At 42.9% G+C, this 26,215-nt stretch overlaps 1 protein-coding gene across 2 annotated transcripts in view; it reads right to left on the bottom strand.

Annotated features, from left to right (window-relative positions):
• Window positions 1-26,215, bottom strand: part of LRP1 (LDL receptor protein 1) — a 188,429-nt gene that overhangs the window by 84,198 nt on the left and 78,016 nt on the right. For both annotated transcript variants that reach the window (XM_075890495.1, XM_075890505.1), the window contains 13 exons: window positions 25,644-25,781; window positions 24,357-24,482; window positions 24,106-24,235; window positions 21,593-21,910; window positions 11,624-11,748; window positions 10,916-11,041; window positions 7,466-7,699; window positions 5,978-6,158; window positions 5,046-5,250; window positions 3,046-3,235; window positions 2,009-2,137; window positions 1,225-1,350; window positions 112-336 (listed from right to left, as the gene is read on the bottom strand). In XM_075890495.1, coding sequence (XP_075746610.1) covers window positions 112-336; window positions 1,225-1,350; window positions 2,009-2,137; window positions 3,046-3,235; window positions 5,046-5,250; window positions 5,978-6,158; window positions 7,466-7,699; window positions 10,916-11,041; window positions 11,624-11,748; window positions 21,593-21,910; window positions 24,106-24,235; window positions 24,357-24,482; window positions 25,644-25,781 — 2,253 coding nt within the window. The remainder of the gene's footprint in view (window positions 1-111; window positions 337-1,224; window positions 1,351-2,008; window positions 2,138-3,045; window positions 3,236-5,045; window positions 5,251-5,977; window positions 6,159-7,465; window positions 7,700-10,915; window positions 11,042-11,623; window positions 11,749-21,592; window positions 21,911-24,105; window positions 24,236-24,356; window positions 24,483-25,643; window positions 25,782-26,215) is intronic.

The raw sequence follows: 26,215 nt of genomic DNA, 5'->3' as shown, positions 1-26,215 counted from the left end.
GATAGAATAGCAGCTTCTCAGTGGCAATGTTTCAGGCTCCAAAAAAACTGCTTTGAAGAACATTAAATACAAAATGTAAAGTTAGATACGTGATGTAACAATCGAACTTACGGCAGTTGATCTCATCACTGGCATCGGGGCATTCTGGTTCGAAGTCGCAGACAAAGTTAGATGGAATGCAGGGGCCCCGAGAGCACTTGAACTGGTCACCCTTGCAAGTACAATTCAGCTCATCACTGTAATCGCCGCATGCATCCAAGCCATCACAAACACGGTTCTTGGACACACAACGCCCATTGTGGCATCTGTAGAAACCTTCAGGGCACGTCAACATGGCTGCAGGCAAAAGCAGTCAATGAGTGAAGATTAGTAAAAAGTAGAGGTACAAGAATGCCAAAACTTCGTAATTAAATTAACACACACACATGCACGCACACACACATATATATATATTTAAGTAGGTCCTTTGTGAGAACGGTAACAACATAAGCGTTTATTTAGACAGTTTCGGCCAGACTCTAGCCGAGACTGTCGAAATAACGAAATGAACCTTTCTCTAGTTACTGCTCTCATGGACGATCTACTTGACTATTTGCAATGCTATAGCCAAGTCACACACACACACACACACACACACACATGTATATGTGTGTGTGTGTGTGTGTGTATCTGTATGTGTACCTGGGTATAACGAACATGGATATAACAAAATATTGGTTATAACAAAGTTAGTATTGTAATAGATACAGTGTTAGGAATAACCTCTTTATAATAAACTTCTGGATATAACAAACTTATTTTCTTTGAAGACGCAACTTTGTTATAATGAGGGTTGAGTGTATATAAATGACTTCAACTGAAGGATAAAGCAATAATTATTACTTCTGGCAAAGAAAAAAGGCACCCACCTCTAGTGTTTACACAGATGCTGTTTGGAAATTAAAGAAAGTCACTATATACTGTACTGCCAAGTGCGTAGTGTTTGGATGTGCAGGAAGCAGACAATAGCAGCAATTAGGATGAACACAGAAATTAAACTCTGGATTTAAGTTTTAATACTTATACTGCCCAACACACCTGAATGGATATTACATTTTTCATAAGAGCAATCAAACAAAACAAAAATATGCTGTCACTCCCACAAAAGTTTTGCTGGTGCTTAATATTAACCGCACACACAGAGTTACCATAAAGTATACAAAGCTTTAGTGAACAAACACTGACCACAGTCAATGACATTTTCATCAGAGCCATCGGGACAAGCCTGCACACCATCACAGGCAAGCTCAAATGGAATGCAAGCCCCATCACCGCACTGGAACTCTGCACTGGTACAGTTGGCAATCTTGACTGTAAAGCAAAATGTCCCAGTGAATGCCACAACTACAGCAACCAAAAAAAAGGCAAACACAGACCACCTTGAACACTCATACAATTCTAATTTGATGATTTTCCTAAACTTTGAGACAGAATTTGCTAGTGTGTTAAACCTACCTCTGAACCCACATTCCAGAGTTATGTTAAGGTAATGTTAAGGCAAGGATATGTACATGGGCCGGGCACGTAGCACGTTGGCAGGATAACCACTGGTCATTAAGGGTAACTGACTGGATTCCCAGAGAAGGCAAACGCACGTGGGGGAGACAGAAAGTTAGGCCGGCCAATGAGATTAAAAAGTTTGAAGGTATAATGTGGCAGCAGCAAGCACAAAAGTGGGTTGTTCACCGGATCATGAGAGAGGCCTTTGCTCTGCTGTGGGCACAGTAAGGCTGATGATGATGATGAACTACAGCTTCAATATGACTTAGAGCTACGTTAAAGTGGAAACTCCAATGATAACACATGTCCTACTTTTGCTGCTGTAGGAGCATCAACTTTATGAGTAAGAAGTTCTCATTGCTAACCACAAAGAAAGCTCTCTGAACAACCTGCTGCCATTCCAGCAACAGGAAGAGAACATTTATGTTTATCATGCAAGGATTACATCATAAACTTGAGGATTTCTTACCGGCACATCGCCTCCCATCTGACATCAGAGTTCTTCCAGGGAAGCACTGGCAGTAGATGGTTCCATTTGTAGCAACCACACATTGATCTTCGCAGCCGCCATTCAGTGTAGAACAGGGGCTCAGTGTGCCTTGACATGGACAAATCAGATATACTACGCATTATACCATGTATCCAAGAACAACTGCTAAATATTACCTGAACAGTTGAAAAAAGAACTTGGTATGCAACTGCTACAAGTGAAACACACATAGTACAAAAAAATATTGCAAGCAAAAAAGACAGACACTTAATAGTCCCATTGTAAATATTTTGTATCTCACTCAACCGCAGAGGCTACGGTAGTAAATGCCACTTCGGAAGGCTCTAAACTAATTTTTTCAACTATGGCTTTTTCTAGGCGTACTAAGTGTCAGGATAGGACAACAACATTTTTTCATGCTTGCTCAATGGATGCTCGTCTATAAATATTACAACTGCTTTTAAAGATAAAAGGCAAAATCAGAAAAACACATTACACAAGAATGACGAAACTAAATATACATATGCCACTAGAGTTCTTAATGAAAAATAGTCAGATTCAAAGCCCTAAACATGCAATAATCATCTATCAGGCTACTTTAGATCAACAAAATTGTACTACAGTTACAAAAAATACAAAAATAGTGTTTAAAAAGCACCTCTAAACAACACTTGTGAATAAGCACAAATTAAGGACCATTTAGTTTTTACAAAGTTCACTCTAACTACACTACAGTGTACATAATGGTCACTACATAAATTCTCGATGCCATTTTTCAACACTTTAATTATTCATTTGCTCAATACTTAGCCCCATTGGGCATCCACAACTCCCAAATGCAGTGTACTTTATGAACTTTGGAAGGACATTCGAATGTGGCACATGGGCTAGAAACACAAAACAATGCAAAAAGACAGGTGGGTTATAAGCAACAATACTTGTGTCAACTGCATGGGTTGAAAAGTTTGGGGAAAAAAATTAAGGAAACTTCCTAGCCTAAGAGGAGAATGACTCACAGTCGTTGGTGTCATTGGCCACAGCAATGATGCCCATTGGTCGCACAACATTTTTGCGCAGCACAACGACGTCAGCACCTGTGTGCTTGTTGGCACGCAGCACGGCGTGCGCCACCCAGTCAGTCCAGAACACAAAGTCCCCGTATACGGCCAAGTCGAAAGGATGCTGCGGGTGCTCGCTTAGCAACACCTGCGCACACAATGCACAGGCAGTGAGCATCAAAAACGAACCACTCGGCCCGAGTAATCTACGAAGCATACCGGGAGTTTTCAACTTTTCAATTGGTAATATAATTAAGAACTACCGGGGAACTTCAGGCATCAGGGCACTGCGAGTGTCAAGTGCTTGAAGACCTCTCTTCTGTACTTTCAAACAACTCTCAACTTGTAGTTCTTTGTTCACTCTAATGAAATGAGTGCAGTGCCGCCTTTTGACTCGAAACAACATCCTCCTTCTTAAGTAGGCTTCTGCAAATATTCGAATGCCTTGAATATTCCAACATATAATGCAGCATTCGAATTCACTCTGAATCAAATTCAAATTATTGAAAATTTCAAAATATTCAAAATGAACTAATAGATGCGTAATAATCCGCACGTGGTACCTTGTAAAGGTGGTTTTACTGCAATGAAGTGGTGATAAGCCGTGAAAACACATATAAAAAAATCCGCGGTAGCCCCACTTCAAGGTTAAATAAAAATATTATCCTCACATTAATTCACTTTTGAAGTTTATAAGTTTGTTATACTGACTTGTATGCTCTAAGTATAGTAAATTAAAAAAGGTAACATGTTTTACAGGCTATCATTTGCATTCTACCGAATCCTACTAGTATTCAAAGTTATTTCCAGTTTCTCCAATGAAAAAAAGAAAGAAAAAGGCTTTTGCACAGGCCTTGCTTAAATTTTTTAAAGGTATTGTGCAGGTTAGTTTGGTCAGGACAAATATGCCCATTTTCTAATAATATGCAATATACATACAATTCAAATTCGATTTGAAATTATTCAACCAAAATGCCTATCCGCTTCAAGTTCGCTACGAACCTAAAATTCACTATTTGAACAAGTCTATTCTGAAGCACTGCCAAAGATGATCATGACATGCAGTGACTGAACTCAAACCTCGAATATAATGAACTCGGATGTAACGAAATATTGGTTATAGAGGGGATTCCAGTTGAACTTTAATTTTAATGAAGTCTTACACAAGAGTATCTTTGCTATATCACAGTATACTCTTTATCAAGTGTATCATATACATTGCGTGAAGATAGCAAAAAAAAACTTTAATATAAAAACATTTAATAATATACATGTTTGCTTGACTATATCACACAAATTAGAGCAAAAGTTTACTAACATAACCCAGAACATTACCAGATTATAATAAAATATGAGAGAGCAACATTGCACTTTTCTTAGGCAAACAGTCAAGCACTAAGCTACACTAACAGACTGCCAACAGAGAAATCTTGCAAGAAGAGATGACATGAGGCAGGTATAGAGGGGGGTGTCAAAAGTTCCCAGGCCACTATCCCATGTATTTCTAGGGAAGCGTGACCTGAGAACTTTTGACCAGGACTGTACATATCACACGCCTGGCAATGAATGTACCCTTTAGCTCCGACGTATTGTTGGTTTATGGCTGTCTCACGTACCCCATCAAAGTGAGGGTGAGCGTTGTAGTACGCTTCCTTCTTACACTCAATAAAGAAGACTGTGGCCCCATATGCAGTGCGCTTCCATTACCTCCTTGCTATCACGTCACTGCTCATTTAACACTGCCTCCAACAATCCGGCACCACTCGACACTTTGCAAAGTATGGTGAAATTTTCTCGGGTCAGTAGGAGTCAGAATCCATTTAGCAGATTACATCGATCATTTAACCAATAATTGCCATATGTGATGCACTGAAAGTGGCATTCTGCACGACCCATCAAGTGACTCCTCTACGTAGACTGTTCAAACACGGTTTGCTTTCTTTTGGAAGCACACTTACGTGACGATCCCCGCCATTGAAGTCACAGCGTTCGATTTTGTCAAGACGTGCGTCAGACCAGTACAGCTTTTGCAGCTGGTGATCGATGGCGATGCCGTTTGGCATGCGAATGTCGGTAGTGATGATCGATTCCAGCTCGTAGCCATTGAGGTACGACTTTTGGATGCTTGGGTGGTGGCTGTTCCAATTAGTCCAGAATACACGCCTGCGTAACAAAGACAGTGACATTTTAAGTCACATACCAGCTCTGGACAAGAATAAGAGAATTAGGTCTCAATTTTTTTTTTCAAATTAGTGACAACTGCAGTTCAAATTGCACCTTCGAGAGTATCACAATTAACTCATTTGCACTACTAATAACATGCACGTTTGCATATGGCAAAGAAGGGAAGTTGAGGGCATATGATGCCGCTATAGCTGTTCTAATAATGATAAACCAAACATCTTACAGCAGGCCACGCAAAAAATCTTGCTCACTATCAAATAATGATATTGACGTATCACTAACACAAGTGTTACCTCTTGCAGCGATATAAAAGGCTTCTATCAGTTTACCCAGAATAATAATAATAAAATTGGGATTATTTTTGACCTTAAAAAAATGTAAACTGCAATCCTGTGGTATAGTGAAGGCTCTTCATGTGGTCAAATCATAGTGAGTGTAGGCATAAACTGCGCGCAAGCTAAAGGCTGCTGCTTTAATGACAGCTAATAGCAGCATGACAGTTTTAATAAAAAAAGCTGCCAAGTCACTGTATATGAAAGCAGCACTCTTTTTTAATCGAATATGTCAACAAAAAATATTGAATACAAAGAAACTGCAAATGCTTTCTGTTCGCTATCAAAAACGAAAAGCTGAAGGAAGAAAAATTGTTTGAATGCAGTGGTAGGCTACCGGTATCTGACATGACTGGCATAAGATAGCTGCTCACTTGATGCAGCTGCTGACGACAATGCCTCGAGGCTTGTCTTCAGTTCCCAGCTTGACAATCTTTTCAGGAAGGGCGGTTGGGTCGGACAGGCTGACTCGGCCGACAGAGGCGTCCCTGTGGCTGGTCCAGTAGAGTTCATTGTTCACAGGCTCGTATGCAAGGCCTTCGACCGAGCCTTGCTCTGAAAAAGCAACGTACCCGCGCAAAGCATTTGCAACTCAATAAAGGTTGTACACAGAGCAGAGCTGCAACATAATAATAATTGTTGGGGTTCTGCATCCCGAAACTACGATATGATTATGATGGGCACCTTAGTAGAGTGCTCCGGAAATTTTGACAATCTGGTGTTTTTCAATGTGCACCTAAATCTAAGTACATGGGCCACTAAAATTTTCGTTTGTTTGAAATCTGGCCATAATGACTGAGATTTCATCTCTAACTTTGGGCAGAGCTTCAGAAAGAATTATATTTCATGATAGGTGTTTGCCAGTTTATGCATTTACAGTGAGGTACTAAACAGTGCTAAGCTTATAACCTAAATTTCGTCATAATGTAATGCTAACACATGTAACTATAGTAATGTCTAAACAATTCTAACAATCACCTGGAAACATGTCTTACTCCAACTTTATATGGAGACAGAAAAGCAAGACAAAGATGAGAGTAACGACCATTCATTAAATATATACAGTGTCTACAAAGATATGAATTTCTGGAATATGAAAGCAGGCCCTAATAACACTTGGACAAAGAAAAAAAAAAGAAAAATAAAATGAAAAACAGTGCACTGTCTATTTCCCACGAACCCTTCTATGTAACGTGAGCATGACTTATTCACAGGTGCTCACTTTTCAGAGCAACTACAACACACAAGATTATGCATGAAAATGTCGAGTAACTTTTGCAAACGGTGGTGTGCACTGTTCTTAACCATTCAGAGTTTATTTTATCTATCTTGTACTCCTCCCGAACAATACGACGAGGTGCACCAACATTATCTGTTCAAATAGCAATTAAAACTTGATAGCTGTGCCAAAACTGGTGTGTTTCAATAGCAAAAAAATATATGTTTTTAGTGGGTAAGCTGCATGGATATTTTCACACATGATGATCAAACCAACAAGCTTGGAGTAGCTGCAGCTGGAAACTGGACTTCATACTTGCAGTCAAATTGCTCACATTTGTGCATGTTAAAGAAGTAACAAAATTTTTTAAAGAAAAGCTTCCCTGTTTTTACGACTGGAATGGCAATTGGGGGGGGAGGGGTTGTGGGAAAAGGGCAGATTAAAAAGCATACAAATTAATAAAATATATGCTTGTAACTCTGTATTATACAGCAATGGCCCATACGTAGTATCTGCGAACTTGCTCGCTGTCATTCAGGGGGTTAGTTTGAAAAATGCTTGAAGCGACCCTAAGAATGAAAGGAAACAATATGCAGGCATTGCGAATTCATAAGTGGCAATGAACCAGGTGAAGTCTGCTTACTCTGAACGAGAACGGTGTGCCCAGAGCCATTGAAGTGAACACTGTTGATGCTGCCACGCTGGATGTCTGAGTAGAAGATGCGGCGCTCAGAGTAGTCAAATGCAAGACCAATGATGTTGCGCATATACTCTGAACTGGAGATGCTTGGAAATGGTGCATTCAGATTTGTCTCGTCCATCATGTGAATGCTGTCTATAGTGCGCACCCGCGAGAACATGACAAAGCCTTCGTAATCTGCACGGGTAGAGCAAAAAAACAAAGCACAGGTCAAAACTATCCACAGTAATATGAAAAGCTCAAAGAAGCTTCTGCAAAAAACCACTAGGCTGTGAACTTTTTTTTTGGTCACAAAGTGTCCTATAATATAAAAAACATGTGCTCGCTAAATAAGTCTGTACAATTGAAGACATAAATACCTGCAAATATTTGTTTTTACTGATTAAATATAATCGTGCACCAAAGGTGTAATTGGAAAAATGATCTACAGTAAAACCTTAATAATTCAAAGTCACTGGGGCCATGAGAAAGCTTCGAACTAAGCCGGTTTTCAAATTAAAAGAATACACAAGAAGTGGGATGCAAGAAACTTAGAAAACTATTAAAAAAATATCAGTGCTCATCGTTTGCTGTGCCGGCTAGCTTGCGGCTCCAAAGGTCACGTTTTCCGGCAATACCTGGTCTTTATTTTGCCGCGAACATAGAGGAACGGTGGGCCTCACTGCTGCCACCGAAAAAAAAAACAAAAAAAATGCGGTCATGATCGACGAAAATGTGCGCCTGCTCCTCGCTCCGTCAGCACGTCATGATGTGACCATTCGCACATTTTTTCTATTATAACTATGAATTTAATATTGGCCAGTATGACAAAGCTTACAATGTGTTTTGGGTGGAAAAAACGATCTTTGAAACTTTCAAACTTAGTTTTCGAAGTAGGTGTTGCTGGCAAAAACTCTGCCAACAGTGCAAAGACGCGAATCCCTGGAGCAACCAACAATCGGAGGTTCGCATACATTGCAATTTCCACTAAACTGTCCTTTATAATTTCTTTATAACCACAGAAAGAATCCCGCTGACGTTGCGAGAAACGTGCGATAAGCTGCGCGCGTGTCATTGTTGTGTTGCAGTGAAGCACAGCTCGTTTTCCACAGATGCACGTTTTGATTGACCACGAGACCGTTTTTCTTCTTCCTTTTTTTTTTTGCACTGGAAGTTGTGAAGCTGGGGTGCTTCCGCTGCCACTCATTAGTATCGATTCGTTGCATTGACTTGTGGCAACTGATAGCCGTCATTCCACGGATTCGCAGCGAAATCGTGATCTGGAACTGGCACATGGCACCCAAAGTTTTCGAATTAACCAGACTGTTGCCAGCTGCCACTTCAAATTATCCACTCAAACTTACATTGCAAAATACGGGACTGTAGAAATCCTTCCAATTAAGTGGGATTTCAAAATAACTGAGTTCGAATTAATGAGGTTTTACTGCATTATGTAGTATCTGACAGTCACACTTCACAGTATCAAAATGCACTATCACAGAAAGCCTTGTTCTTGGGCTAGCTAGTTGGTGCTTGCTAATAATCATGGACCCCATTGCAATGTTGAGAACAAATGTGAAGCAAGACATTGGCGACTTGATTTGGCACTATTTTTTACACACTTAATTAAGTTGTGTGGACATCTATCCTAAATCAGACCATAATTTCACACTCTTTTATCTTTGCATGTACTTGTACATACCCATAAAGTACTTAACATGTATGAGACTTATCAAAACTTTTTAGAACAAATTCCAAAAGCATGCACAAATGTATACTTTCCACAGTCCCTAAATATTATATAAAAATTGGTGAATCCTTAAGCTTCGCCTTTAAGAGTTGAACCCGATAGCGATATCCCGCCCCTAGTGCGTAATGAGTTCAAAGAGGCGCGTGTCAGTAAAGCTTTCGCATACGGCTGCATTCTGTGTAATGGGTAGCATGCTTTAAATCATGGGCAATTATGCGCTTGAAATCTTTTCTAACTTGCTATGCACCCACTACGTGGCCTTAGAGGAAAAGTCATAGTAACATGTGTGACTTTGGTAGTCCGTGAACCGCTTTAAACCATGCTTCATGATAATCGCATGTTCTGACACCCAATCGCAATCTACGCTTGTACTACGCACTATCATTGCAATATTAGATGTTGTATTGCAAAGAATGTACACAGGACATGTGTGTCTGTAGAGCATGCATGTATGTAAGCATGCTTTCACAGCATTTCCAAGCAGAGAAAGTTATTTTCACTGTATTTCTAACCAGACTCGTGACTCTGTGATAGAACACCTTGCCACGCAAACGACTCGAGTTCGATCCTCACTCGTACCCAGAACTTTTCATTATTTGTTTTACTAGCATCTTTTTGACTTTTTAGTCACGCACGAGACGATAATTTTTCACTCACAACTACCGAAGCAAACGCCGACACTGGAATTTCTGTGCAACCAGCTCTTTAACGCTATCACGTTAAAATGTGGATCACAGCTAAATTGACATATGTTAGGCTAAAGTTCTAGAACATCTCTAAATTAACACATTTTTTCACAGCCAATGATGTTAGACGAAAATAGCTTTGTTCAAAGCTAATGTGCAAAGCTTAAACAAGCTAAGAATGCCAAATTTAAGAGTATAAAGACATAACAACTAGAAAATACTTGTGGCAGCGAAGCTTGGCGAGAATAATAGAGGAAAATGAAAGGTCGGCTGTCACGACAACACAGAAAGACTTTGCAAAGAAAGAACAAGTTCACGACTACAGCAAAGCACTCGACATATGATGTCACTAAGAAAAGTCGAGCCTAAAAGAAATCAGAGTACGTCTCCCAGATAAGGTACAATTACAATTTGTTTTATGTGGAAATGTTAATGACGGACTGAAAAAAAAATGCAAGTACGGTAAACTTGTTTTTTTTTTTTTTCATGTAAGAGTGACATTACAAATTTGACATCACTTTAAAACATCTATCGCATTTTTGTGTAAACTACGTTGATAAAATTTATCACGTTAAGAACGAGCTTAACATGCAATTTAACCCTGACAATAAATCAGTTCAACAGAAGTCTATGAAGTAGAGAAAGAGTGGGGAAGGGGAAACACTGCCCTAACAAAGTAAATCCACATAGATTTCTGTGAAAGAGAGCTTCTTAGGTAACTAAAGTTTTGAGCTCATCTAAAGCAAATTTTCCATCAACTAAAAAGCTTTCTCCTTTTGGGGAACCCACTTCAATGTAACTCTGTGCTACGAATGCGTGCATGAAAATTTTTTCATTTTATTAACGATTTCTTATTGATAAATATATCAACTTCACAAAAGCAGACTCATGACGTTAAATCAGACCACAGCCTGCGCTGCAGACTATAAAATCAAGGACCAGAGTCACTGCACAGAAATGTAACTGGGTGAAACAGACCTTGGCAAGTTCGTCCATCAGGAGCCACTCGGCCATGGGAGCAGGCACAGGTGTGGCCATCATCTCCCTTGTACAGGCATAGCTCCTGACAACCTCCATTGCCCACACTGCACGGGTTGTTCGTCTCTGCAACAAAGCCGACAGCAATGGTTGACCAAGTGCCCACTTCTCGTTTCAGTGAGCATACGCATCTATCACAAGTTGGCACCACTTCTAGAACCTAAAGCTTTTTATTTTTTCTTGTTTGCTACAATCTTTGTACACTGAGCAGTAGCTTGCGGACAATCACATAAAATGGTCATTATTCAATGTATTCTCAAGGGTTGTTTTTTTTCATCTTTAGGCTGGTTATCCATTATATGGATATGTATATATGCTTCAAGGGTATAACGTGCCACACAAGCCATCTACTAGATCACCAAAATAAAAGCCGAAAAATTGTACGATATGAAAATGCGCTGTCGAAGTTCAGGAGCACTCATTTGAAGACAGCATTAGCAAGTGGTACAAGTACCCACAAGGAAAACTTAATATGCCATAACTGCACCATGTATTAGTGAGATATGCATGTGTGTATATGTGTCCCTCTAATACATGCTGCTTTTATAAAACACAAACTCGCTCAAACAGCAACCCTTCTGAATTTAATCTGTTTACTTCACCAGGAAACAGCAAACAGGGCAGCTTCAGACAAGGCATGCAACTCACTCTGTTTCGGCCGTGTATGGAAAACCTGCAGATCCTTGATCGAATCTGTCAAGTGGTTCACCAGCATTTCCTCGAGGCCTGGGTCATGCTTTTTGACACGGAAAATTGACCCGTCCTCACGATGGCTGCGAGAGAACAAGAGTAGAAGCTCTTTTGCACAGCTCTACTTTTTAAAAAAAGGTTCGCGGGACTTTCAGTGACCTAATTATTGAATAATCAAAAGTTGTTGTGCAAAACAAATGTTCTCCACAAGCATTGCTGTCTGATTAAAGTGGGCAAAGCACACATGATGAAGTGACTGCTCGCACACACACACATACTTTTGATCCCACTTATCTCAATCCCACTCCGTCGGCACATGGCAATAGTATTGTAGTGCTCGAAAATCTGGAACTCCGGGAAGCTTCTTTTCGAGCCCAGCTATCTAAAGGCTTGAACAAGTCACTTCAACCGAACCCAGCAAAAACAAACACCGCTTCAACGAAATTTCCGACAAAACAAAAAATTCTGGGTTTCCCGTCAGCAGTCCAATGCATAAGTATTCTCACCACAACGAACACTTTCTTCTGCCAATACGCTTCAATGAAATTCAACTATAAAATTTCAGACTCAAATATTTATGCGAGTGAAAAATATTATATTTACTCGTGTAACTCTTGCTCTAGCATAATTCTCCCACCCCCCCCCTGCATTACCTAACAAAAATAAGATTTTTTTTCTGCGAGTAATTATCGCACCGCCAAAAATTGCACCGGAAAATGTCATCTGCTCCTTCCAACCACTCATGATGATAGCGCACAACAGACTTGCGCCATCTCTTAAGCATCATGCGTACTATCAACGAACAAGCTCCAATATAATCCAAACGAAGCCAAAGTGACAAGCGCGCGTCACGGCGTGTTAGTGTACATTGCGTTCCTTCTGAGACTACGCTATGACGCAATAAGGAATTTACGCGGCCACTTTGTTGGCTGAAGTTTTCAATCTTCTGCGCGGTCACTGGGGTTGATCCAAGCTGTTGAAGCACTGCTTGTTCTCATGCATGCGCCTCCAGCACTTCCTCCATAAAGTAACATAAAAATGACAAGAGTGGTCACTCGCCAAAAAGCAGCTGAGCTATGCAGCTTTACCCCCGGCCGTAAGATGGCAGTACATCACTTACTGCTTCAAGAAAACACACGTACTTGTTATTTGCTACAGTACCTTTTCTAGTTAATTATACATCTACGTGTTTTTGCATGTGATAGTGACTGGCCTGAATCCGTCTTTATCGTCTGTACGGTGCGATAACGTCGGGCTGAAATCAGGCATGAATCGCAGGCGAGAGAAGTGCACATGGCGTCTACGTGACGCCAACATTGTCAGGCTCTGTGTTCATGAGCATTTGCGGCAATGAAGAAGTACGGGCAGCAGCAGGGAGATGCCATAAAATATGTGCGATAACACGCCTGGCGTGCGTCGTGGTATTTGATTGTTTCGGCTGCCTCTTAGCTTGGCTGCTGATAGCTACGAACGCCATCAATACTATGTTAAGTGCATATTGCGTTTATCATTGAAGCCTTAACCTAATGTTTATGACATCGTGCTGTTCAGCGCAGAGATCGTTTTTGTGCTCTTCACTTCGCGTACTGTTTTCATGGATTGCTTCACACGAAAGAAAACTGTATGGAATGCATTGCAGCACGTTTGTGAGAAAATTCTTTCTTGGCTGAAGAAATTGAGTCACCGCTCGTGTTGTTAGGTTTTCCTTGTGCCGCTACATGTATTCGAATTGACTGCATGAGCTTTGTGAAAAGTGCAGCTGTGCTCAATATCGTTATCTGTACCGTTTGTAAAGCTCGAACGAGCGCAATAAGAGAAGTGATGGATCTAGAAAAATATTTGCTAGCTAAAACTGGGACGTGTGAGTAAACACTCCTACCTCGTTAACGGCTTGCATGACACCTAAAATTGCTTTGTATTTGCTGCGACAACTGCTTGTGGCTGTTTTTCACGAAATAGCCATGTAAAGTGTGCAGGAGAAAATTAGTGCGAAAGTGGGAAAGAAAACGTAGCCAACATTTTTCTTTTTTTTTTTTTCAGTTCATGCAGGAGTCAAGTGCTGAGGCAACTACAGCCGTATCGCGTTGTGCACTCTATGTGTAGATGTGTGGGTTTATTGCAGTTTTATTCTGCTGCAGTTCTTGTTATATTGTTGCCTATCTGTTTATTTCTTGTGTGTAATTTGTAATGATGATATGGACTGTATTTTTGCATTTCGCAGTGCGGTGAGCCTCTCTTTGTGCCTGTGTTTATCAAACATTAACAAAGTGGGAATGTGCTTACCAAGAATATCACTAGAAAATAAGTGTTTTCGCTCCTCCAATGATTCTCATGTTTTAATTAAATTGTGTGCATAGACACACATTGAGATCATGTGCTTGCCGCTCTAGCGGTCAAACTTACACGAAGCTCATCGATGCATGCAAACTACCCGTAAAAAAAAAATATATAATATATATATATATATATTGTGAGCGCTGACTATGTACTTCATCTTCATCTGCATGACCAAACCATTGTAGTGATCATCATCGTATGTCACGCGGGCTGGCTCTCTGGCTCGTGCGCCTGGATTAAAGAAGGATAACCTGGTTGCTGCCGTACCGGACGTGGTCTCATAAGTGGTGGAGCGTGCTTTGGTTCCCACGTCCTCCTGCTCTACCCGTCACCCCTGGAGCTCCGGTCTGGTCGACGGTTGTGCCCTCAAGCAACAGCAATGGCAGAACCCAACCCGCCCACTGCTGCAACCGCTCCTTCTCAGCCACTTAGGCTTCACTACACCGTGAGTACCTCTCATCGAGACCCTCCGGTATTTTCCGGCCTTCGCAACGAAGACGTCGAAGAATGGCTCGACAGTTATGATCGAACCAGCGTTTGTAATTACTGGGACGAGGCGCACAAACTGCGCTACGTTCCTTTTTACCTCGATGGAGTCGCTAAAACCTGGTATTACAACCACGAGAGCGACTTCTCCAATTGGTCGGCCTTCACGGGGCATCTCCGTCAGGTATTTGGCACATCTGCAGGATGTTCTGTAGTAGCGAAACAGAAGCTCGCAACCCGCATTCAAGGGGACGACGAATCGTATACGTCCTACATTGAAGATATTCTGGCTCTCTGTCGCCGAGCACAAAATGACATGACGGAGGCCGATCGCGTCCGACATCTACTGAAAGGCATCAACTCTGTGGCCTTCAATGCTCTCGTGATTCAGAACCCGACTACCGTCCGGGACGTCATCACTACATGCCAACGCCTGGACGCGCTTCATTCCATGCGCCTTCCACACGCCTCCTGCGACGCTCGCTTTACCAAAGAGCCTGAATTGCGGGCCCTTATCCGCACCATTGTCAGAGAAGAACTTCACGGCCTTATTCCAGGCAACCCTACCGTTGCGTCTGTCTACACACCTCCTCCCAACCTGCGAGAGATAATCAAGGACGAACTGGCATCAATGACAAGCGCTGCACATGCCCCGTCTCCTGTGCGCTTCCCAGTGCCTTCGTACGCAGAAGTTGCATCGCGGGTCCCTGCACCAGTTCCAACCGTGCCTGCGGACGTCGGATGCGACCATGTGGCTGCGATGACAACGCAAGCGCCAAGGCTACGCCACTATTCTACATGGCGTCCTCCCCGCCCCATCTGCTTCTACTGTGGCATAAGGGGTCATATATCCCGTTTCTGCCGCCGCCGTCAGCAGGATGAACGACGTGGTTACTCAGCTTACGAGAGAGACTTTTCCCCGAGACCCGATGAATACGATCCCGCACCGTATCCATCCACCTTCCGTCAGTCGCCCTCCCCTCCACGGTCTCATGCTGGGCCTCATCCTTCTCGTTCATCTCGCCGCCGTTCTCCGTCACCGTTTCGGCGTACGTCATCACCCTTGCGTCCCGCTCCGATCTCTCGGGACTCGGAAAACTAGAAGGTGCAGTTTTTGGAGGGGAAACTGCTTGTCGTCGGAACGCTATAACTCCTCCGTCTCGTCCAGCTAATTTACTGCCTGTTTCTGTGGAAGGTGTTTTTGTTGACGCCCTTATAGACACTGGAGCCGCAATTTCGGTAATTGATCGTGAATTGTGTTTTCGCCTGCGTAAAGTGCAAACTCCTTATGCCGGTCCCATGTTATGCGGTGCTAATGACAGTCCAATTCGCCCGACCGGGTTGTGCACTGCTCGTATTCTCATCAATGGAATCCGTCATCACATACAATTGGCTGTGCTGTCTTCGTGCGCTCATCAGATAATCTTAGGCTGGGACTTCTTGTCAGCGGCGTCTGCTGTAATTTCGTGTGGTCGGCCCCTCATTCGTATTACGGACACTGAGCTTTCTTCTGCTGCCGACCTTTCGTCGCCCAACCTTGTGACAGCTGCGGATTTCCTCCTGCCTCCCGGACGAGAACGTGTCCTTACGATCAAGTCACGTGACATTCTAGATGGTGACGCTTTGGTTGCTCCTTGCCAGCGCTGCATTTTTCGAGGGATCACCATCGCATCTTGTTTAGTGCGGTTCTCCCGTGGTTATGCAAGCATCACGGCCTGCAACACGACGCCAGAACCGCTTCTTTTGCCTGAGGGGACCACTGTTGCCAGCATTACCGAAGAAGCACCGCTTTGTGTCGTCACTGGTTCATCTGCTTCGTCATTCTCAAAGCGTATGCCAGCGGAAGATGCATTCCCTGCTCTCAAGGCCACTTTGTGTGAACATCTCAACCCAACGCAAACGGATGCCTTGCTAGCGTTATTAATGAAGCACAAAACTTGCTTTGACGTTTGTTCCGAAGGTCTGGGTCAAACAACAGTGACCGCCCATCGTATCGACACCGACGGATCCCGTGTGATTCGCCGCCGCCCTTACCGTGTGTCGGCTTCTGAGCGCAAGCTTATAGAAGAACAAGTCAACGACATGCTCGCGCGCAACGTCATCAGGCCTTCGACAAGCGCATGGTCTTCTCCTGTCGTACTAGTGAAAAAAAAGGATGGCTCGGTACGGTTTTGCATTGATTACAGATCACTCAACAAAATCACTCGTAAGGACGTCTACCCAATGCCTCGCATTGACGACGCTCTTGATACTTTACAAGGTGCCGAGTACTTTTCAAGTCTCGACTTGCGCTCCGGTTATTGGCAGATTCCAATGCACGAGTCTGATAAAGAGAAGACTGCGTTTGCTACGCCAGATGGGCTCTTTGAATTCAATGTAATGCCTTTCGGCCTGTCCAATGCCCCAGCCACATTCGAACGGATGATAGACACGGTACTGCGGGGATTAAAATGGAAGACCTGCCTTTGCTACCTGGACGACATTGTCATTTTTTCGTCGAGCTTCTCACAGCACCTGGAACGGCTAGACGAAGTCCTCACGTGCTTAGCTAAGGCCGGTCTCCAGCTCAACACTAAGAAGTGTCGGTTTGCCAGTCACAGCATTAAGGTATTAGGTCATGTCGTCAGTAAACATGGCGTTGAGGCCGATCCCGACAAGGTTGCCGCGGTGCTGCACTTTCCTACACCAACCACACAGAAAGACCTCCGCAGCTTCCTTGGCTTAGCGTCGTATTTCCGCCGCTTTGTACGTGATTTCGCTACTATTGCGGCTCCTCTGCACAAACTTCTGACCAAGAGCGCACCCTTTATCTGGTCGGATGACTGCGAAGCCGCTTTTCACACCCTCAAGCGATGCCTCACATCACGGCCAGTGCTTCGCCATTTCGACCCTGCAGCACCTACTGTGCTACACACTGACGCAAGTGGACTTGGCATCGGTGCTGTCCTTCTTCAGCGGAACCAAGCTTCCGAAGAACAAGTCGTGGCCTACGCGAGCCGTACTCTGTCACATGCTGAGCGAAACTACAGCATCACTGAGCAAGAATGTCTCGCCATCGTGTGGTCCATCCAAAAGTTTCGTCCTTACTTATACGGCCGGCATTTCACAATAGTGACTGACCATCATGCTCTGTGTTGGTTATCGTCTCTCAAAAATTTGTCGGGACGCCTTGGCCGTTGGGTACTACGATTGCAAGAGTATGACTACAGCGTCACATATAGGTCGGGCCGAGAGCACCAAGATGCTGACGCTTTGTCCCGTTGCCCGCTCTCGCAAACCGCCGAAGTGTCACCTTCCATCTGTTCGTCACCGCCTGCCAAAGTGACCAAACAGACGGCTGCTCCTTCGAAACAGTTAGTTGCCTCGGCGGACCTTCTTTCGTCCACAGATCTCGCCTCGCTCCAACATGCCGATACTTACTGCCGCACAATCATCGATCGGCTCACTGGCTTATCGCGTACTCCAAACAGCCGCCTAAGACGACAACTTGCCCGTTTCAAGCTTCAAGAGGGAACATTATGTCGGCAAATTTACCATCCTCTCGGTAACCAATGGATTCCCGTCATTCCTCCACTTCTGTCGCCAAGTACGTCGCTTCCTGCGCGTCATGCCAGCACCGAAAACGTACCACGTCTCTTCCCGCGGGGCCACTGCAACCACTGCCGTGCCCGTCCACTCCCTTTGAATTTGTGGGCATAGACTTATACGGACCTCTTCCGCTTACGCCAGCCGGTCACCGCTGGATTGTTACTGCCGTAGACCACCTTACTCGCTACGCGGAGACGGCAGCTCTTTCATCTGGTGCTACCTCTGAAGTAGCCGATTTTTTCCTTCGCGCCATTATTTTACGACATGGCGCACCGCGTGTGCTCCTTAGTGACCGTGGCAAGACATTTCTTTCACATGTCCTTGCTGAAGTCTTAAAGGCCTCTAACACCATCCACAAGACCACATCAGCGTATCACCCAGAAACTAACGGTCTGACTGAGCGTTTTCACCGAACTTTGTCCGACATGATCTCTATGTACGTGCAACCAGATCACAAAAACTGGGACACAATACTTCCTTTTGTCACGTTCGCATATAACACTGCCATACAGCGTACAACGAATTTTAGCCCTTTTTTTCTCGTGTATGGCCGTGTACCGACTTTTGTTCTGGACACCACCTTTTTGTCCACATCTTCCAATCCATCTTCATCTCTCCCGGAAGAGTTCGCCGCTCGCGTCGCCCGCTGCCGTGAAATCGCCCGCGCCAACACTGCTACCATTCAGGACAAGAAAAAAATCGACATTGATGCGAAGCGTCGAGTTGTTGTGTTCCGCCCAGGCGACGAAGTCCTTTTGTGGACACCTGTTCGTGTACCTGGGCTCTGCGAAAAATTCCTTCACCGGTATCTCGGTCCATACACCGTCCTGGAACGAACATCTGAAGTCAACTATCGCGTTGCTCCTGTCAACGCGGCTTCTGATCGTCGTCGCCGCCACACCGAGATCGCCCACGTCTCTCGACTGAAACGATATATTCGGCGTCCCAACCCTTTCTAACTTGCTGTCCTCTTTCGCGAAGGGGGGAAAATAGTGTGAGCGCTGACTATGTACTTCATCTTCATCTGCATGACCAAACCATTGTAGTGATCATCATCGTATGTCACGCGGGCTGGCTCTCTGGCTCGTGCGCCTGGATTAAAGAAGGATAACCTGGTTGCTGCCGTACCGGACGTGGTCTCATAATATATATATATATATATATATATATATATATATATATATATAGCCTCAGAGATGAGCACGCGCATGGAAGTGGTCTCGGAGGCAGCATAATAATCATAGTCACTACAAAATGGCCTTTGAGACATTCTTTTCTGCGGTCTGCCATCTATGAGGCTGCAAAGTTTCACCGCACCCGCTTGGTGCGCTGCGAACCCAAATCAGCCGCAGGGGCCTATGGAAGTGTCCCTTTCTTGACCTTCTATATTACTCTATGCTTCCTCTTCAGTCACGAGCACAGAATCTAATCTCGCATTAAAAGCGTGGAGGAGGAGGAGGAATAAATGAGGAAGGACAGGGAGTTACAAGCATGGCTTGTAGACTGCGCGACTAGGGCCGATTGACTATTGGCGCCAGTGGTGCGGTCCGGTGATGCTTCGTGAACGGCTGTGTGCGACAATGCTGCATTCTTTTCGTCTGCATTGCTGACAATGCTGCATTCTTTTCCTTTTCGTCTTTTACGGCAAAAGTGGTGGCGCGTATGAAACTTTTTCGCACCGTAAACTTCGTGCGCCGATCAAGCGAGCTATGGACAGAGCGGCGAGTCGAGCACAATGGCTGTGGGCACACATAGCCTTAGTCAAAATGGCGGCGCACGATGGCGGCACGACACTTAGGTCAACCAGATGACAGAATTCTGCTTCATTTGACGAAGGGCAACATGCCAAAGGTTTTTTTATTGAATGTACTTTTTTTCACACCTCTTGGAAATGCACAGGGTTGCCAAACAAACAGAAAATTGTCTTAAAACCAAGCTATTGAACGAGACCGAAATGGCGCCGATAGAGCGTACCGTTCTGAAGCGGAATGCGATGAAAACATCGGGTATTTGTGCCTGCTAAAAAAAACTGTTGCAGAAGCGGATCTTTAAATCGCAATAACTGAAAAGATATGCAGAATTGTGGAACCAAATTGTGTAAAAAAGTGCAGAAAAATGTCAGGAACGCGAAAATAACGAGAATAAAAATTTGATTTTTGGGCAGATTTTCATCTCGTAAAGCCTGGTCCCCCCTTAACAGAATCTGCCAGCTGCGACTAGTGGATGTCAAGACTAGCACAGAATAATGCATGTCACCACTTCGCGTCCACTATGTCACATCTGCATCTCGGCATTTTTAAATTTTTTGTCAAGGGGGGCTTGATTTTGGGGAAGGCATCTCCTTGAATTGGTAGTTTTTTGCTTTGTATGCCATGCGGAAAGATTGTTGATAGCGGATAGCTGCTAGCATGTTAATGCGACTGTGCAGTACGTGTTGTGCTTCTGTGGCTCTGTTTGGTTCATCACAGAAGCCATTCTTCCGATGTGCTTTTCAACATGGCATTGTTATGCTTGTGTGAGAATGGCATCATGATGCTGCTGGGAGAAGAAAGGAAGCATGCGACACATTTAGAATTTTGGATATAAAAGTTTTTTTGTTCTATAACTCAGGTCATTTACGTTCTTGTTTTGTTTCTTTTTTTTTCAATTTCACTACAACAAAATTTACCTCGCGTGGTAAGTTTCATTGTAGAAAGATTCGAATGTATTGAAACTTGTTACATCACAAAAAATGAGCATTGCTTTAAAAGCATTTATCCTTCTTCTTCAGAACTACTTTATGCATCACACTGTGACATCCACAGGACAAGGGATGCATGGAAAGGGCAAGGAGGGGGAATTTCGAGCAATGGGAAGTAAAGGAGAACACGATGCCGATTGCTGTAAAACAGTCATCCATTTACACGTTGTCGTACATTCTCGAAACTTTTATAAAATGCACATGAAGCTAAATATACGAAGCGCTTGAAACTCAATAATACCAGGTCCTCTTTAACGAGACAACATTTTACATCCAAAGTCACCAGAAGATTACGGAAAACTAACAGTTGGTTTTGTCAGCATCAAACTACACAATGATCTACCAGTTCATTTAAAATTTTCACCCAAACAGTCATCATACCAATGGTCATTAAAAGCTTATATAATTTCTTTGTAAACTCTGCCGATTATTTTTTGTTAACATTTCTTTTTATTATTTGTTTGTGAGCTCTACCCTTTCTGTGCATTTTTTTCTCATTCGCGTAATGCAACGAAATATTGTGCTACCGCATTTTTTTATAATTGTAATGAATACTTAACTTTTGTACATGTTTGTTTTCAACCGACACATATTTAGTTTTATTGCATAATCAACAACAAAGGCTCCACCCACAGTTTTTTTTTTTACTGTGGGATTACTTTTTGTATACTGTATTCTGTTAAGTAATACCTTGCGAAAACAATAAACTAGAACTTGGAATAGCGTTATTACTGATCAATACATAAATAAGGTATCTAACACCATTCGTTACTTACGTGTCGGCCCAGTAGACGAAAGTACCATGAACAGCAAGCGAAAAAGGGTTCTGCAGCGGACGGTGTGTGTCCTCTGCATCTTCCTCCTCTGCTCCAGAGGGTGGTGGAAAGACGGTCTCACGCCCTGTGCCGTCCAAATTGACCCTCTCAATTGTGTCGGTGCGTGAGTCGCACCAGTAGAGCTTGTCTTCTTCAAAGTCGATGGCCAGGTCGTTCACTAGCTGCACCGATGCATTGACAAGGACAACGCGGTTGGAGCCATCCAGAGCTGCCCGTTCTATCTTCGGTGGTACGCCCCAATCACTCCAAAAGATGTACCTGTGAGGTAGCAAAATAGGCGAAGGCAAATTAAGGTAAAAAAGTTGAATTGTTGACAGCAAGCACATTTGAAGCTTAGCTTAGCTCATGCAAACCTCGTAAATGAGTGCCATTAACATTTAAAAACCACTTAAGCAACAAGTCCATTCATCAAAGGTATTCGTACGAAGATAGCAAGTTCTCTTGCATCAAAAATTGTCATCTCATCTCATGCCAACTTCACTAAAGATATTTCCATGCCACTGTTAATGGCTGATCATAACAGAGGAGTTTTGGTTCGGGCCATTTACTATACCATACAGCCAATTCTCGTTATGGCAAACCTCGGTATCACTATTGTTTCAAATTAATGACTTTTTCCGAGAATCCCCCACCAAAGTTTATTGTTTTAATGTAAAAATATTTCACTACAAAGAATTTCAGAATATGTACTGAATGTTTCAGAATAACGTATCGAATTTTATCCCCCTTAACCCATTGACTTCCGCGGCCGGCGATCCGCCGGCCGCTACGGCCGAGGCCAAAAGTTCTTTGACCGGCGAAACGCCGGCCACTTAGAAAATTATTGTTTTTCATGATCTTTCATAGATGGCAGCACATTGGTTGGTGTCTGCCTTTTGTTTGATGTGTTCTCCGCTAGATGGACATAGTTGTCCACTGTTGAAGTTATTTTTGTGCGCGTTTGGAGCTGTTTTGTGTGCGAAGTGAGCGAGGCGATTGCGACCGGTCTTGTTCAAAACATGGCATCGCGGCGAAAGCGTGGTTTGACAGAAGACCAAATTCTGCAACTTGTGTTTGACAACGACGCCAAAAGTGACATTTGTGATGATGAAGATGTTTCATTAGACGATGGGGAGGATCAAAGTGATGAAAGTAGTAGTGATGAGGAGGAGGAGGAGAACGTGTGTGCAGCAGAAGATCCGCTGGATACTTTGCCGCCTTTTCACACACGCAAATCATACTGACCGAGTTGCTGCAGTAAAGCATTGCAAACAGAATAAAGCAAGAATTGTGGTTCTATGACGTTTTTTGCGGACTTTATTGCGATTTTTATACACCGCCCCATGCCGCCCGCTGGCGCGAAACTTTTGCCGCGGAGTGGTAGGCAGGCCCGGGCGCGCAGTGCGCGGAAGCCAATGAGTTAAATCTTCCCAACACTTCAACATAACAAACAGCAATTTTAAAAAAGTTACTCACAGTTGTAAAAACAATGCCCAGCTCTGTAGCTGCCAATATCATCATCATCGGAACACTAGCGTACTTTTCTATCTGCCCGCCCTATTTAAATGTTTAATAGCCGTATCGCCATCATTATAGTCTGAAACTTGTTTACCGTGATAGGCTTTGCCCCATCACCTTTGTTTACGTCAAGCAGCTTGACCTGCGCACTGTTTTCCAGCATTTTTTTTTTGGTGGTTGAGCGTTCAAGACGAGCTCCAAAAGCAGCACAAAAGGAATACTAGGAGAGTGAAAAGTGCGACATGATTGACCAATTGGATGAAGTCGCTGATGATTACCCGTGCATGCTTCATTAACGCTCGAACATTACGCACAATGCAACAATGAAGCGTACATGTAAGCTTAGCTGACGACTTACAAGATTCATACCATTTATTGTGATAAGAAAACCGCAATAAAAGCAAAAACAACATTGAAACAGCGCACCCGAACCAATGTGAAGAATTGGTATTGTGTAAGAAAGATGTGCAAGCTTAAGAGTTCGTCTTTCAGCAGTCACACTGCCCACATTAGAATAGATCACGCTCTTCCACAAACAAATGTGCAATGATTCCGTAATATTTCATCTTTGTTGTTTTTTTAGCGCTTATTCGAGCAAACACGGTCACGAATGTATACACAGCACAGGCAAGTGACTCACGTGTTTAACTTTACGATTTTTGCGCAAATTTTTAGTACTTTTACTACGACTTTTCAAAATAACAAATTATTATTTTTAGCAGTCTCTTGAGATACGTATCAAGATTTCAGTGTATTGTGCAACAATGATAATTTCACATTTACAAAAGATGGCAAGGCACAAATGCCACTATGAATTTCATTACCCATGTTTCCTCTAGGTATAATTAAGGAACGCCTGCCTCACTGGAATTTTTTGCATTACTGAGAGCCCACAGGTTCCATACAGTTAATTGCTTCACCAGGAAAACACTACACAGAACATTAACAAAAATTACCCTTTGTACGGATGCACAACAATGGCCCGAGGCTTATCCATGTTACCGGAAAGGAGAACATAGCGGCCAGATCCATTGAGCCGCGACACTTCGATCACATCGTACGAAGGGTCAATCCAGTACATGTTCCCTACAAAGAAGGAAGTTCGTGTGACCTCAGACATTTGTCATAGTTTTCCGGTGAAGGGCAAACCACTGCCCCAAACATTCGGGGGACCAATAAACCAGACAGAAAGCACAGGAAGGATTACCTGCTACCCAGTCAATTGCAAGTCCTTCAATGGCATCAAGACCACTGACAACAGTCTCCCGTCCAGTCATGTCTCTGTGAATTCGGGTGATGCTACCCCCTTCTGAATCCACCCAGTAAATGTATTCTGAAAGAAAAGTAATTGTCTAAATGATAAAGAACGATTACAAAGACAATGAACCAAAATTCAAAACAAAGCCATATGAACGCTACAGACAAGCTGCATATGACTTCATCATAAAGATGCAACAGTGTTGTCATCAATTTGATGCAAGAAAAGAGAATAGCTGTTTAAAGGCCCTGAAGGTCACAACCTGCATCTATATTTAACCACAATAAAGACTGTAGTTAAATGCAGCATAAAAATAGGCTTACGTATGCCATTTAGAGATAAAGAAGAAAGGCAACATACTTCTGGGGTCTCTTTTCTTACAACCAGTGCATTACCTCATGTCACAACACGCTTTCTTTTACAAATGCGAAGCTTGTTAACAGCCAAGATTAACTAAAATCAAGATTTTGAAAGTGATTCTGACGGGCAGAAAAACACGACTGCTTTTCATTGCAGCTTGCATAAATTTGCAACTAAGGAGAGAAATTGCTGCCCTGAAAAGCACAAGTTCATCTGTCAATAACATTCCATATCCATTTTCATCAGTTGAAAATGTAGTGTACTGCAGCGTCATGCTCCATTTCTTGTGTAATTCAGCGAGATGGCTTATTGCACAGAAGGTGCCCTTATGTTTGTTTGCACTACTGTGGTCTGCATTCTTAGCTCCACAAGTGCTTGAGACCCTACAGGTTAACTAAGCGTAACACAGAACTGATTATCAGAGCCTTTGGAGATCCAGAATATATGACAAAACTGTCAATTTCCACTTCTACAGCCCGCACTATCATTGCTTGAAGTATGTTTTTTTCTTCTCCTTCACCTATAGCAAAGCCTACTCTTGTTACAAGCATATCTCAAATATCCACAAACAAACCTCAGGCCGCAGCTATGGCGGTATGCTAGGTTTAATGGTTTGAATAGCCTCACACATATATAGCTTTATATGTCTACAGAAAACAGAGCAAAGATCAGTGTTCATGCTGTGCCCTGCAAATATGTTCCAATATTAGGCAATTGACTGCTCCACAGAAGTCACCTGCACTTGCATCAAATTAAAGTATTTGTAACTGAGTTAGCCAGTAAACTATTACTGTTACAACATTGTCAACACCACAATGCATACTTCACACTTTCTAAACAGCATCAAGAGATCAAGAAGCAAAAATAACTACCAACCATCAACAAAGTCAATAGATGTTGCCATAGAGACCCTGGAGATGGGAGCCAGCACGCGCTGAGATGGTACTGATGATGACACCAAAGATGTGCCTCGTATCTCATAGTTGATGGAGTACAAAAGAAATTCAGCATAACCTGAGAAAGAAAAAGGATTAACAAAACACAAATCAGCTCAGTAAGAGAAGCCACTAAGACCTTTCTTATCAATGAAACTTTTTCAGTGCACTTAAAGTGAAAAATCAATGTGATGTACAATAAACACTAAGGCACTAACAAATAAAGTTGGTACATGAAAATAAAAATACTATAGCATTATAAGACTACAATCTATATATACAGTACTGTTGAATTTTTTGAATATATACCACATGTTTCTTTCACATATAAGGAAGATTGTTTCAAGTATGAAGGTTAGGAAAATGTTTGAGCTGTGGGAATAGCGAAATTTTGAGTGGGAAGCAAATCTGAGTATTAAAGTGTGAGTGCAAACTGAATAAAATATTTCTTGAATATTTCTAGAATATTTTTCGAAGACTTCGAAGTGAAATTGCAGAATAAATAGGTTGAAG

Source organism: Rhipicephalus microplus, chromosome 1 (genome assembly GCF_043290135.1).
Source record: "Rhipicephalus microplus isolate Deutch F79 chromosome 1, USDA_Rmic, whole genome shotgun sequence".
In the NCBI taxonomy this organism is placed as follows: domain Eukaryota; kingdom Metazoa; phylum Arthropoda; class Arachnida; order Ixodida; family Ixodidae; genus Rhipicephalus; species Rhipicephalus microplus.
The sequence above is the reverse complement of the archived record's forward strand: the minus strand, read 5'-3'. Positions and strand labels throughout refer to the sequence as shown.